The 16542-nt window shown below is 40.6% G+C and overlaps 1 protein-coding gene across 1 annotated transcript; it reads left to right on the top strand.

Moving 5' to 3' along the window:
• On the top strand, window positions 1-5380 carry LOC132550058 (uncharacterized). The gene is made up of 2 exons (XM_060214061.1): window positions 1-1129; window positions 4284-5380. Exons 1-2 carry the CDS (start codon window positions 52-54, stop codon window positions 5345-5347), a joined length of 2142 nt encoding a protein of 713 aa, XP_060070044.1. The 5' UTR covers window positions 1-51; the 3' UTR covers window positions 5348-5380.
• The last annotated feature ends 11162 nt before the right edge of the window (window positions 5381-16542 follow it).

Here is a 16542-nt window from a genome sequence, read left to right as displayed (position 1 = left end):
TACTATTGCACAGAATTTTTTTTTCTTTGCGGCAGAATCGACACCATCGAAATGGCATCATATTCGAGGCCAGCACCAATTGCCACTCATGAGGAATTTTCAGAGTGTGATATCCATTCCTTGGGGGAACCAGATAGCGTTTCAAACCCAGACATATTAGAAATAGGAAACAACAATGGCGATGTTCCAAATGCCTCTGATCAAAACTCCAATACACCATACGGTTCAATCGCCACACTCTATGTTTCGAAGCAAAACATGTCTCGTGTCGAATACACAAAAGATGAAAATCATATTCCAAATGAAGAGAAAGAAGAAGAAGATAGCAACAGCAGGACAGGTAACAGACATTTCTTGCGATCAAGTTCTCACGTCAGTCAGAGTAAATCCCCCAAAGGGAGTTTTATATACTCTTGTGAAGGGAGTCCACTAAGACTTGGACCTGAGAACACCATTCTAGGCTATGTTGATAAGCGTTGCAGAGACTGTGACACTTCATCACACGAACAAGGTCAACATTCTTCGGAGACTTTGTTTTTAGACGATTTATATGACCATAACTCAAAAATGAATTCCACAAAAGATGTTACAGTAGAAAGTCTTGTTGTTTTTGACACTGTCACTGGGCAAAGACTTCTTCCTGATGGCTGTGAACAACAATCATCTCCCAATGAAGACAGACATGATACTAATGCTATCGACAAGAACGATGACGTCGATGATGGAAAAAGCAAATTACAGAATACATGTATTTTAGTGTGTAAAAGAATATTTGTGTTTTCAGTCTCTAATGTAGGCTTAGCTTGTATCGTAATTGGATATGCAATATTAGGGGCAATAATTTTCCAGAATCTTGAGGCATGGAATGAAAAGAAAATACGATCTTCTATCAGCGAAATTCGTTCAGCACGAATGGAAGAAATAAGAGATATAGTCAATAAATTACATCATCTGCAAAAGAGAGCGTGGACGAATACCGCTGATGAGATCATGATCAAATTCCAGCGTGAACTTTATACAAAGACGAAGGAACAAGGCTGGAATGGCGTGGATGACATGGTAGAAGAAGAACATGACTGGACATTCGTTGGAGCTCTCCTATACTCAGTTACAGTAATAACTACAATTGGTAAGTAGAGGAGTAACTAAGAAAATTTTGTCCTCGGTTTCATAATATCTTTCATTAAAAATTCTTCTAAATTCTTACAAATGTTTTATGATTTATAAAGACTTTATGTTTAGGTTTGAAGAAAAGAATTTAATTCATCCATTACATTTTTCACTTTTATACACGCAACACAGAAATATAGGCATAACGTCTTGCATGTACTGAGGCATTCCCTAAAAAGGCAAGCCAAAACAGTATATCCCTTGATTTCAGTTTGCTTCTTTATCAAATTTAAATGATATTTAAATGATGTAACAAAAATTAATAAGCCATTTCTTATTGATGTAGACAGTGCTATTTCAATATTCATCATTAATCATTTAATATTGATACTTGTCAAAGTTCTGCATCTGTAATTCTACATTAAAAGAAAAGAAAAAGGCATTTAAGGAGTAGAAACAGTCAACCGCAAAATTAATGCTTATAACACAGCCAGTAGAAAATTTGAGCGTGACGTTTCGATGTCAGCACTGTCACCTCCATCAGACAAATAGAAAATGTGAAGCGTATTAGCAATGACGTATGTAGCCCGGACGTATGAAGTGTGCGAAACGGTATTAGCGCGGTTTTCGGTTGTACTATATTATGTGTACACTAAGGTAGATGGGTTAAGACAGTATGACTGGATGGAAACACGGGGAAAAGGTAAGACGTAAAGAAGATGGTAACGATATGCTGCAGTCGATGAGGTTACGTCTTGTTAAACACTTGGTCATAGATGTACAAGGGTCCATCTGTGCCTTTTGTCTGTATACCGATACTTTGATAGCACCGTCACCGTTCTTTACTGGAATGATGTCAAGGAATAGAGTAGTGTCTTCCATTTCGTCCTCACAGGTGAATTTGTTGTTGTTGTTGCTGCTGCTGTTGCTGCTGTTGTTGTTGTACTAATATAAGTAGTTAAATCCTTTTGTCTGCTAGTGACTTGGTGACAGCATAACCAATGGAATCAGTGTAGTTCACTGTGGACCATTATGGGTTCCTTTTTTGTGGATCTGTACATTCTTGGAGTGTTTATAGCAGGTGTCTGTATTGTGATTCAGTGTTTTCGTTATCTTGCTCTAGCCTAGTGGAGATGACTACCACTATGACCAAGTGCTAAACGAAGCCAAATCGATTACAGTACATTGCTACTCTCTTTCGAACGTGTATTTTTAACCATCTCGTCACACTATTTCGTTCTTATAGTACAGTCGGAAAAGTCGGTCGATTCCGTATCATCTAGCACACTCTATACGTAAATTAATTGATCATAGTTAACATTATATCTTAGTTAACGCAAAAACGTTTATCTCTCACAGCAAAAAACTAAATCATTATTTCTGCAAATGTTTTCGCTGAATAATTTCTTTTAAAACGCAAACATCGTGCAGTACACATGCACTTATTAATTTTAGAAGTCTTGGGATTCCTTAAAACAATTGTAATTGCATTGCAGTATTCAAATTCCCAAGATACTGTTGCTTTATATAGAATCTGGTTTCAAACAATACTCATTCAACAGTAAGCATTACGTCATACATACTTGTAATGTTGCTGTCACCATGGCAACAAATTAAGCGTATTAAAATGGACGCAAGACAAGAAAGTCATAGCGTTATCTGTCGATGATAAATTTGTTGTTACATTTATATTTGTTTACATTTAGATTAAGATTAGACTCCTAACTCGGCGTCTAAACCAGAAAGGCGCTCATTATCAAACAGACACTGACGCAATTTATCGACAACACGTTATTTACAAAACGGCATTTAATTATATTTTGTGTGACAGTCACCGAGATACAAATCTCACTGGAATATAATTAATAATTGAGACAAACTTTTGATCGATATATGTCTATATATTTGATTGATGAGGCTTCGTAATGACATTAGGGAGTAAGAGATTTCTGATATAAAGTTTACGAGAAGAGCAATATAACATAGTATGCATAAGATCACACCGACTGGTAGATGATTTCGGCTGTGTAAATAATGTTTGATGAAGGCAGTCCTTGGTGCATATACTGATAGTTCGACAGATGAGAAGTTTTTTTCAATCTTGAATTTCGTGCAATCTGCACAAAAACAAGAATGAATCAATACATTACTATTTTCCATTTCATTTTTATGGATATTAATGCCTGACCGCGTTTGTCTTTAAAAATATATGAGTCATCAAATTTTGGCTGTTACATTAGATTTATAGTATTCATAATAGTTGCGTCTTATGTCAGTCTTAATTGGTATTAATATAAATGTGATCGTGTCTATAAATTTGATGTTAACTAAATGTTTTATTTATTTTCCCCGCATTTTTTTCAGATCTAGAATGTCAATGTCTTTCCAATATAACTGTCCATATTAAGACAAATATGTATAAAACTTCTCCATTATTTACTTGTGTTCAGCAAACTAGTTTACAAGATTCCATATACCTTAATGTGCTCAACAGTGTTCACGTAAAAATAAACAATACTAAATCCGATTTTTAGAACGTTTTCAGTGTTATCATCTCAACGCATATCAACAAGGTTTTTTTCATTTTTTAGTTTTTGTTTTGTTTTTTTCAATCGAACCACTTTTGCCCTTGTCACAAATCATATAAGTTATCATTATTTTTTGAACAACGTTGGATGCTTTGATGTATATGTTATAAACAATTTTATGGAATCTTGCATTTTATGAATGAGAGAGAAAAAAGTTCACACTTAGAGAAAAGAAAACACTGACCCTATGATGTGTATATTTTATTAACTTCACGCCATCTCTCAACAACATTTATTGGGATATACTTTTCTCGCATCAATTGAGTTTTCTGCAATGACAAACATATGGACAGAATTTGGAGGAAAATCATTTTCCTAAGAGAACGAAACATTAAGAAACCATATGTCTGGCTTTTCCCTTGACGTTTTAGTAATGACATTTAAAAGAACAGACTAAGATATAAAGAATTCAAAGCTACTATTTTCTTCAATACTTTACTTCAACATTATCACGAACCAGGTGTTCAAATTGGATTCCATAAAAACCTTAATTCAGCTGGATCTTTCCAATAAAGATTATTTTCGCCAGTCCACTAGATAAAAAAGATGTTTATATTTTGAGTTTTTTTCATCCCTTTTGTACAGGTTATGGTGACATCACGCCAAAGACAGCCGGAGGACGGGTCGCCACCATGTTCTACGCCATGATAGGTATACCTCTCACGCTTCTCTGCTTGGCAAACCTCGGCAATGTTATGGCGCAAACATTTCGCCAATTATTCTACAGAATGGAGTTTAAAATAGAAAATCTATATTCTTATTTGAAAAGCAGATACATTGCATCAAGAGAGAAGAGAAATGGACGCAATCCATTCAGTATGGTTTTAAGGCGTATTTCATGCAGAAAGAACAAACGCAGTAACTCAGAAATTGAGCTCGATGAAAGAGAACATGACTTGCACCGCGAAATGAAATGTGAGGTCTGTCAAGTTGTTTGCAATACCGAATTACCTTGTGAACACCTGAAAGCCCGAGTGGTGCCAGAATGTGGATTCAGTAAACATTCGGAAATATCTTCGGAATGCAGAAGGAGTGAACATGAACTGTCCCCTGATGATGAACACATGTCATGTAACATGGCTTGTAACTCTGATATTTATTGTGACGAGGGTAAAGACAAAAATCTTTCGAAGTCTATTGACAGCCTAGATGTTGACTTAACATGTCGATCTGCCGCGGGGTCTCAGCAATCACAACACAGGGAGGGGGAAACGAGCGATATTCCATTGATGGCGAAGCACAAAAAACAAAAAGAGGTCCATAAAGGGATGTCAGTGAAGCAGAAAAAGAAACTGCAGAGGGATGTACCAATATGGGTTTGTCTGATCGTAGTAATTGGTTATAACCTTTTAGGGAGTCTGTTATTTGGGCTATGGGAGAAAGGCTGGGGTTTTATTACTGGCTTTTATTTCTGTTTCATCACGTTGTCTACTATAGGTTTTGGTGACGTGGTACCAGGACATAACATTGAGTCGTGGCAAAGTCAGGAGAAGCGGTTCATATGTACTATATATCTCCTCGTCGGTATGGCAATGCTTGCAATGTGTTTTGATCTGATGCAAAGACAAATTCGGGAACGGGCAAGGCATTGTGCTATATGGGTGGGTCTTCTCGATGAAAATGAAAGTCAGAAAATAACAGCAGTGTAAAATATTTGTGTATTGTAATTTTTAAAAAAAAGTTGTCGGTTTTTTAGTGACGTTTTAAAATCATTTATGGAAGAACTCTTAGCAACAATTACAAAATTATAATATATACAATTATTGTTCATGTAAATAATGGTGTGTTTATACACCGTTTTCGTGTTTCATAAAGAAGAAACTTGGTTTTTTCATTAATTTGGTAAACAGGCATATCTTAGCTGTAATCTCATCTTAGCTTTTTTGCGCATAATTCATATCGCTTACAAGTTCTGTATGTTGTTTATTAGCAATAACCGGAGGTTGCGCCAATTTGCAATGCAAACAAAAAATCGTGTACGCGGAATTATATGTAACTGAGTTTACAAGCAGCCCCATGACAACGACAAAAGAGATATTAAAACATTCTTCCTACCGAAATGTTTAGATAAGTAAGAAAATCATGTAACTGAATCACATGGTTTCTAGTGTGTGATAATAAATTTTGCGGTCGATATGTATTTGACATGTACGGTGTAGTAGATCGATCAATTTCTATCGACAACTTTTTCGGTGGAAGTTGGAGATGTTCATATGTTGGACGTCAATCACTAACATAATTTGTTCTAAACATCAATTAAGTGGCCAAAGTTCCCAAAATCTTGATTACAATATCAGCATTTATTATGTAGCATGGAAAGGAACAACATAACGTTTTGAAAAGTACACTGTGGATATAACAGTAAATTGGTTTACGCAACATGGAGCCAACCGCGTATTGTTCTCTAGTTGCATGGTCTATTGCCATGTTGAATCGTTATTTTATTGTTTCTCATAATGTGCAACTGCCATTTTATTGTTCCTCCCGGTGTGGAACCACAATCAAATTTCCCTAGAAATATATAACCGGAAAATGGATTGTTCCTCAAATTGTGTATTTTCCTTACAATGCACAACCGCCATTGTATTGTTTCACACAGTGTAATGCCGATAATACTTTGTTTCATACATCAACTGGGCAACGGAGAACTTTGGTATTGTACTATACATTGGTAAGACGGCAGGGTAAAGTATTGTTTCAATACATGAGGAACCAACAGAGCAGTGTTCCAATCAATGTGACCAGTCGTCAAAACCAAATTTCAGGCTGTATGTTAATGATTCACAAGTAGCTATAGAAATGAGTGATAATTGGGGAAATTGAAATCAATAATAGTCATTGTTGTGTTGATGAGGATGCAATGCTGCACACAAAATCCATAGATATGCATGCCATTACAATGTTTACGTATTGTTCTGGAGAAATACACATGATATTATCGTTACAGTGTATCTATACTAATCACATTTGCCTTTATCAGTTAACACATAAATATTTATCAGTTATAACTATTTTCGATGCTAAACTTTCATGTGTACACAACATATGCATGAACATTTTTATTGTGTAGTGAACGAAACGATACACTAAGTTGTGGCTGAGGTTGCAGTGAATGGTAGACCGTGAGGCTGCCTGAATATATGCAGATTATTTTGTCATTTTGTACTGTAATCATGTTATCTTCGCGCGCTTCTATTTTCATGATATGTCTGAGGATTGATTGAAAGCAACTAATATTAAAATAGAATTAACAGAAATATCCGGAGACTGTTAAAGGACTCATGTGAAAAATATATATTTCTTGCTTTTTTGTGTCAAGTTTTATTTAAAACAAAGAAATTTTCAACTATTGAAAAAAGGTATGCAAGGGCATACCATGTTAATAAGTATTTTATGCATTAATAGAACTAGTTCATTTGCTTGCTATAATACCAGAATAAAGTTTTTGTTATCTTAAATATGTATATTCGTCATTTCTTTAAAATGCATGAACATGTTCTTGACATTGGTAATACTGTTTTTTAATTAAACACATCTCCTGATATTCTGATGGTTTCATAATAACGTTCCTTTGAAATACAGCAAAAGAATGCGTACCTTTGATATCATATAACGAAAACAAAACCAGGTGATTAGAAGGGGCAAGCGTCTTTTACTTCACTTATGGAACTAATATAGTCAAACTAAAGAATATCACGTTCTCAAAATGAGAACTGTAGACCTGGCAACGGTACAAATGGACAAGGTAATGAGCGTGGGGTACGTCGAGTGCAAGATATGCTTCTTTGGAGAAAGGTTATATATTTTTCCAAGTCAATTGCACAAATCATGATATGCTGAAAATTGAGGTTTTTTAATGTAAAACCAATTTTCATGATGTAATACTTACCATAACTTTAGTATGCAAATACAGTACCTACACCCATCTTTGTATCCCAACAACAAAAGATTCAAAAGAAAAACAATCCCGCCCTCCCTACGATCCATGAGCCATCACGGCAGGAACGCAGAGTGATCTCCCTTCCTCTAATAACCTTTATGGCGTAAACCCCACAGAGGGGCAGCCAGGCAGATAAGGAAGAGGGGAGGATAGGGTGGGACTCCATAAAGCTATGGTAAGTATTACATCATGAAAATTGGTTTTACATTAAAAAACCTCAATTTCATTTCAGTAATAATTACCATAACTTTAGTATGCGAATTCGTCTTACCGTAGTGGTGACTAGAAGCCAGGCAGCCCTTTCAGCACAACCAAAGTAGTAGGGAGGGAGAACAGAGTGCTAAAGTGAAGGAAGGGACCTCTCTGTGAAAGAGCAGGTGTACCCACATGCCGCCGTACGGAAAGACATGGCCCGGGGCTAACGAGGAGGCCCAGCCACTGACTATGCCACCACCAAAGGTCCCAATGAATACAGGCCTTCTGAGTGGGAAGCTAGGGATCACAGATAAAAATCTGTTAAGGTATCCCTGCCCTGCCAGAATACTGCAGACATGACCTCCTGAAAGGAGGACTCATTGAGAGAAGGGCCCAGGATGAAGCAAGGGCCCTTACCTCGTGAGACCGCGCTTTCGCTCTCGCCCGAGCCAGATCATCAAAATGCTCGTAAGCATACTAAATCACCTGGCAAACCCACCTGGAAACCGACTGGGAGGAGATATCTCGTTGCCCCTGTTTAATGGGCAAAACAGACGGGATCGAGAGCCAAGGGCTCCTCCACCAGAAACGACAAGAGCTCCTGAAACCAAGCTTGCCTCGGCCACAGAGGGGCTCTCAGAAGTAAGGAGCAGTGATGCTCCCAGAACTTCTGTAGAACCCTGCCCACCAGGTTGAAGGGAGGGAATGCATATGCATACGTCCCTTCCTATTCCAGAGAAAGGGCGTCCACAGCCCACGCCTTACGGTCTGGGACCGGGGAGAGGAAGGTTAGCAGCTGGTTGTTCAGGGAAGTGGCAAACAGGTCTATAATAGGTCTGTCCCACGCCTGACAATTCCCCTTGAAAATCAAGGGACACGGCTGCCATTCCGTCAACACCGGCTGGTGGCGCCTGGAGAGTGGCCACCAACACACTCTGCCTGCCAGAAAGATGCTTGACCGCTATGGTCAACTGCATGTCCTGGTAGAGAAGAAGGATGTGGATGGAGAGGGCACACAGGACATGAGACCTGGTGGCCCCTGTCTCTCCAGATACGCAACAACTGTTGTCGGTAGCCACACTTTGGACTGCAGGATACCCCTAAAGGACTGCAGAGCCAAATGAACAGTCTCATCTCGAGTACACTGATGTGCTCCGAGAGTTGTTCGCCAGACCACTCCCCCAAGCGGCATTGGCCATCGAGGTAAGCTCACATTCCTGTCATGAACGCGTCCATGAACAGGATCATAGAGGGGATAGGCTTGGTCAGAGGTACCCCGTGGAAAACGTTCTCCTGAATGGTCCACCAGCAAGAGAACTCCCTGACCGACTGGGTAAGCGGGATCCAGGCCTCCTGGATGACAGAACCCAGTCAGACAGGAGGAACATCTGGAGAGGTCCGATGTGAATCCTCCCTAGGGGGACCACATATGCCAAGGAGTTGAGATACCCCAGAAAACTGAGGAACCAATGTACCTGGACAAGCGACCAAGTGATGAAAGTCAGAGCCAGAGCCCTGACCTTCTCAAACTTCTCCAGAGGTGGAAAGGCTAAGCCCCGAACCATGTCAAAATGGTTCCCCAGGAAGAAGAAGTCCTAATATGAAGGAACCTCTGACTTCTCTCTGGAAGGAATGAAGCCGACTCTGAGCAAGAGTTTCAGGACCAGACGAGTGTCCTTCACTAACGATTCCCACACCAAAAGAGGCATGAGGGAGTCGTCGAAATAGATGTGGACGTCCATTCTGCGTGAGTGAAGGAAACACCATCAGCAACTTGGTGAACACCAAAGGAGCTGTCGTGAGCCCCAAGGGCATCTCTGCCTTGGCAGCATGGTCCCTACTTCCTCCTGGAGCACCCGTGCCCTTTCTGAATCCCCGGGAGGAGGAAAGAAACAAAAAACGGCCAGGAGGCGAGGGATGAATCCTGAAGAAGGGGAATACCTAGACCCTCCCTGACCACCGACAAAAGCCCAAGCGTCCTCTGTAATATCCTGCCACTGGGAAAGGAAAGCAGAGAGACGTCCGCCCACAGGGAGTTCCAGATGGGGCAGATCGAGCCCCTGCCAGACCAGAGAATCGTCTGCCCACCCGGAGCCTGAGCCTGCGGGAGAAGGACATGAGCCCGGGAAAGGAGAACCACCGTCCACCCGGCCATACCCTTCGCCTTTCGCGGCCAAGAAGCAGAAATAGTCAGGAACCCTTCTTCTTGCCCCCAGGAGGTTTCTTACCCTTCCTACCCTTCCCCTTGTTGCCGTTGAAGTGAGGTTGGGACTTGGGCTGTGCAGAAAACTGAGCAGCCGAAGACTTTGCCTTCTTCTTAGGAGGCACTGACCCCTGCGTGGCACTGGCCTTCTCAGCCTGAAACCTCTTCACCAGAAGTGCTGAGGCGACCGAGTCCTCCTTCATATCCTTCTGAACCCAAGGAAGAGCTCCCCTGAACAGGGTAGAGCCCTAGAAGGGGGCATTCAACAAGCGGAAACGGTAGGGTTACTGGACTGGGCGGAATTTCAGAACTGAAAACTGCCTAGCCAACACGGCATTGACGAGCAGAGAACCTGCAAGGCTGCAGTGTCCTGTATGTCGGCTGTTCTGTCTCGGATAACCGACACTCAGGCAAATCGGATACCCTGTATAGACAAACTGTCAGGAAGTCTATGTATGACAGAACTTGGATGGAGAGGTGCAACATTCTCTCCATCCTGTGGTGCTCTTTGGGATCGAGCACCACCTTGTCCACTGATTTGCCGGGCCAGGCAGCCAGCTGTCTCAACTCCAGCTGTGCTGGTTGAGAGGCCAGCTGCCCATCATGTGTGGCATAGTCGGAAGCTGAAGGATTCAGGCGCCGACGATGCTGAGGCGGTGGGCAAACCTCCGCCCTGAGAATCCGGGAGATGTTGGCCCGGAGGACCCGCATCCCAGAAAGCACATGCTGAGCCTCGGCTTCAGCAGTCTCAGGGCCATCTTCCCCTTGTGAACCCTCTTGGCCCAGGAGAAAGATGAATGACATCGTCTTCCTCTGCCGAGCCCGCACCCTCGATGTCCATCTCCTCCTCAATAGAGACCGAAGTCCCCTTGGGAGGAACAGGGGCCGCCAGAGGAGCCATCTCCGCAGAGGGGAACTCCTCTTTATGGCATTTGGACGCAGCGCGACCAACAGCTGTAGCTGTAGGCTTGGGTCGGAGACCCGAAGCCGACCCCTGGGAACAGGAGACCGACGGGTCCGCGCTGGAGGCGGAAGTCCTTAAGGTCTGGCAAACCTTTATAGGACCGGCCAACAAGGCCCCCAAAGTAGCAGAACATTGGGGGGATTCCGCACTGCTATAACATCTCCTAGAGGAGAGACCAACCCCTATGGGTTCCACGAGTGAAGACCCATGGGGTAAAAACCCAAACCCCTGAGGGAATGGGAACGGTCCAGCGGGCCGGGAGTGACCCCAGAACTGGCCAAGATGGCCTGCCTGAGTCTGGGGCTGGACATCCTGTCCAAAGGACCAGGATGAACCGCCACTCCCACCAGGTGGAAACCCAGACATGTACGGGCTAAGCCCGTAACTGCTGAGTAACTGTTGGTACCCAAAACCATCCGCAGGTTGGCCTGGGCGACCCAGGAATAAGTGCCCGCAGGCACCCCTACTCCCTGAGCCCGGGGGAAAGGGAGACCGGAAACCGGACTCCTGGCCTGAAGCCCCAAACCCTTGGAGGAAAACCCCCTGGGAAACCCTGCACTGGGAAATCTGGATTGGGACGGAAGTCCCAGAGCCAGAAGCCTGTGAGGGTGGGAAAACAGACCCCGCGCTGACACCAGGATTAGTGAACTCAAGTGTCACTAATCCCCGTAGCCACAGACAATCCTGACAAAAAGTCTGTGGCCCCTGACCCTATACCCGAAGGCACAGTTCCGGAGTCAAAGCAGCCCCCACCAACGACGCCACCTGGCGTGCCGAGGTCCCTGAAGGAATCAGAGACCTCGACCGGAAGTCCCTTTCCGACGGTAACACCGCCACCTATCGAGAGCTACCGGCCAATTCGACCCTTGACTGCGCCGAGTCAGGGTCGGGCTGCCCCCCCCCTACTCCAGGACGCACCTGGACAGGGGGAGCCACCCCCTGCTGAAGGGCGGAGCTCGGTGGAATGAGAGCACCCCCAGCAGGAACGCTCTGGTTCAGAACTTCAGGAGGGAGGTCTTAAAAAGCTTACTTCCCTTACCGGAAGAAGAGGACGAATCCCTCTTCCGGCGGAAAGTTAGCTGGAAAGGCATGGGAGCCTAAGCAGCAGACTCCATGTGCAAACAAAGTTCACATAGTGAGGTCTGGCTGCAATGTCGGCAAATGGGACAGGTATCATGGGGTTCCCATTATCTATAGAAATAGGAACATCCATGCGCTGACCCCCGACGTAAACCCGGCACCTTTATCCAGCATCGAAACAATAAAAAATTGTAACAATGAAAACAAGGATAAAAAGTTTTCTAACAATCAAAAAACTACGAACGAGATCATAAAACCTACCGTACGCAGCAAGATTGTACTGCAAAAAAAAGAAAACGGTCGTACAAAACGGCCGACAAAGCAGCAAGAAAACAATTTCAACTTCACGAAAATCCGAGTGACGAGACAAGTAGTCACGCACTCGAACACGCGGAGGAAAAACACGGCCGGAAACGAAGTTCTCGAACAATCAAAAAACTACGAACGAGAGCACAAAGCCTACCGTACGCAGCAAGATTGCACTGCATAAATAAAACGGCCGTACAACACGGCCGACAAAGCAGCAAGAAAACAAATTCCAACTTCACGCAAATCCGAGCAACGAGACAAGTAGTCACGCACTCGAATACGTGGAGGAAAAAACGGCCGGAAATACGGTCAAAATAAACAAATGACAATACTTAATTTCACAATATAAGTTGGGAGATGGGTTTATAGACTACTAATAGAGTAACAATATACTCAAACGACAATGGCAGTACGAAGAGAAGGAGTAAGAAAAGCACTTAGCTCAGACACCTCCGCACTCGTCGGCAGCCATAAAGGTAAGAGGAAGGGAGATCACTCTGCGTTCCTGCCGTGATGGCTCATGGATCGTAGGGAGGGCGGGATTGTTTTTCTTTTGAATCTTTTGTTGTTGGGATACAAAGATGGGTGTAGGTACTGTATTTGCATACTAAAGTTATGGTAATTATTACTGAAATGAAAGTGAAATTTGCGATGAAGTATGATAATAAGCATGATGAAAAAGTACAATGTTCTTCCAGATGTTTTCTTGGTACAATATAACAAACAGTCATAACAACTTTCTGCAAAATCCACTTTCTGTTAATTCAGTTTCTGTGTACTCAATATTAAAATAAGTCCGTTATCACAATACTAATATTTGAAAAATGTTAAAGGCTGGGCTAGCGATTACACAGGCTTTATCAAGTTCCGAATCTGATATAAACGTTCCCTATCACTAGAAGGTAATCTAGAAGATTGAAATACTGAAGTATGGTTAGCTGTTTTTCGTTGTTGGAAAACTGATATATATCTAAATTTCTCTTGCTTATCAAGCCATCACACCTATGTTTGTTTGAACACTGATGTTTTCCTGACAAGGTTCAAGACAGTTATTATGTGCTTTGTCAGCGGGCACAAATACTTGTGTAGGTGTAATTAAACTGTTTCTCAGTGCTTTTGTATACCGACATAAGTTTGGTTTTCATTTGGATTTTAAATTCCTAAATAGATATAGGCTGATAGACCAAACGAATTTAATCCATTCTAAAAAATATGTCATATGCAGTATGTATTCGTTCCGTTTATTCTCTTACGTAGTCTATTAATGAATTAATAATAATATCGACCTTTCTTGGAAAACATAATAGATCGGTCCTTATTCGTAAGTTACTTTATAGAAATATCAACGATGGTTGACCGATAACACAAAACTGTACTGTACATCACTAATCTGTAAAGCAATGACAACCTTAGAACATGGAAAATTTACAGAGAAACATTTGAGAAGTCAGATTGAGGAATGAATCTATGTGTGAATCAAAGTCATATTAACGTTCTCAAAATGAGAACCGTGTTTATAATAGCATTGAATACATCTGACTTTATCTTGAAATTCATATCGCACAAAGAAATAGCATATTACTCAATTAGATCACGTAATGTCGACCATAAAAATCCACACTTCACCATCGTGAAAGCTTTCGAAACCTCGAAAACCTGCGTTTAAGTTTCTCCAGCAGTTGTCGACATTTATCACGGAAATATCGAATCTAGCCACACCAGTGAGGTTGACACAACACGAATACTATCTAGAAATGGCATATCCAGAGTAGGAGAATTGGAACCATCACACATATAACAGAACTCAGCATCCTCCATAATCTAGGGCTTACAATCAATTTCGCTCTCTGCACCTCTGGAACATGTCAAATTGAAGGCACAAGCGAAGTAATTTGATTCGTTCTACAAGAAAAAAACTGACCAATCACAGGCTGATACACTCCTTTTGAAGATTACAAAGGAACGACACCCAACTCCAAAGCCAGTATAACATACTGTTATGCGACCTCGGGATTCGTTTGATGTACATCAAATGATCAAACTATTCTTTTCGTGTTTTCAATGAGGTGTCGCACATGGACCCTTCAGTTTTGCAATGACATGTTCCTTGGTGTGCAGAGAGTGACAGTGGTCGTAACTTCTGGAGTATCCAGGATGACAACTTAGTGGAAACTATGTGTTTTAAGCCAAGCTCGCGCTAAGGCAGCTGACTTCGATTTCACGAACCTAAATGTTTCCTAGACCTAAAATCCTCAAAATCTGGGATCTGATTTAGCAAAAATCTGTAATAACCAGAAAGTAACCAATAAACGAGTGTTCTGTTGTATATAAAATACATTGGTACTCCAATAGATTTGTAGGGAAGGATACTGTAACATCTAATAAAAAAACACAGTCAGGATAAATTATACCAAAATGGGTCCAGTTAGCATTGCCAAGAGACTTCTTGTTCGAAGTCCTATTAAAAAATACCGAAAAAATTGACAATTTGGAGGTTACAGAATCCTGTGGTTCGAATGGTGGTACACTTCTAATTCACTTTTAAATGCTGAGCTGCATTGTGTCTTGTTTGTTATGATGAACGTTCTCATCAGGCGAAAACATTCCATTCAAAGTCTGGAATACGTTCTCCCGTAACTATAGACCCGGTTTCCAATTAAATACCATTCACCTGTGGTAGCTTTTTCATGATAAGTGTGTAAATAAGGATTTTTGGTAAGTAAAAATGAACGAAAGTTTGTTCAAGACGTCTCAAGTCTTAAATTTATAAGCTAAGTTAGACATTCTATTTAGACAATCTTTAACCTACTTTTCACCAGTCCTTAGTACATATTTTTAAAGTTCTACACATAAGTGGTATATCAATTTTTCCCAATATTTTTGATAGATTTCTTGTCTATATTTGAATGTTATACTTCTGTAACTATAAATGTTGTATTTAAGAGGCATTATCTTTTATATTTTTATTTTTGAAAAAGTGTCAGGATACAAAATATTGACTCATTACACTTTCTTCAGGGATAGAATAAAATTGCCAAGAGAAACATTGAAAAAAATTGGTACATTTCATACTTCCTGTTGAATTATTACTTCAAAATTTGACCACTGCCTTGATTGCACAAGATGGACAAGTTATACCATTGTACCTATTAAAATGTATCCTAGAATGATCGAGATCATCCATCCAAGCTATCTAAGAGTCAAATAGGTGATTCAAGACCTTTTGGCTCATAGATATTGTCATATCAATATATAGATAGATTAAACTCCTAGTCTCCCATCTTGATCAGTATCACTTCTTTTGTAAAAACTTTCTTGTCCTCCTCCAATAAATATTCAAGTTATATGAAAGTGATACATGAATCCCTTCTGATTCCATCTATTACCTGCAAGATTTTGTTCCTGGTGTTCATCAAAATATCATTAATGAAAGTAAATAACAAAAACACAAACATGCCATTTTCAAAGATACCAAATAGCAAAACTTCACAACAAACACAATGTTGCATTACGAGTTGTTTTTATTTTCATAAAAAAAGCTTGTTATAAAACCATAATTTCCTTTTTAACCTTTATTTGCATGTATTTTGCCTTAGAAATATTTTCCTACAATGTTGTACACATTTCATAAACAAGAACAGTGCACATCCTCATAATTACTTCTGAAATATTCAAATTAATAAAAATTATTATTAGATTATAAACGAATAAATTTTTAATTATAAATTATCACAATAACAGGCCTCAATGAGATTACCTGTTTAATTTACAGAATTTGAAGTTATGTAACAATTAAATGCATTATTACAGGACAGGCATTTGTCTATACATTAAGTGCTCACAGCTTACTTTACAATGACGATCAATTTCATTTTGTACAGAAATTTGCACAAGAAAAAAAGACAAGAAGTTATCAAGAGAACACAGTACACAAAGGCACAGACTGATTAGCAAATATGTTACGAACATGGACTGTATTTTGTGAAACAACAGACGTGTAACTAAAAGAATTTAAGTTTATCAAATGTACCCGATTACATTCAATGTATCGATAGAACCTGAACAGAAGAATTCAATATGCAGAAATATATATGTTGAATATATTATTCAATATACATTAAAAATGCATCGTCATTACATATTTCAATACAAG

Source organism: Ylistrum balloti, unplaced genomic scaffold (assembly GCF_031769215.1).
Source record: "Ylistrum balloti isolate Yb309-2 unplaced genomic scaffold, AGI_CSIRO_Ybal_v1 Utg370104, whole genome shotgun sequence".
NCBI classification, from domain to species: Eukaryota; Metazoa; Mollusca; class Bivalvia; order Pectinida; family Pectinidae; genus Ylistrum; species Ylistrum balloti.
The sequence above is the reverse complement of the archived record's forward strand: the minus strand, read 5'-3'. Positions and strand labels throughout refer to the sequence as shown.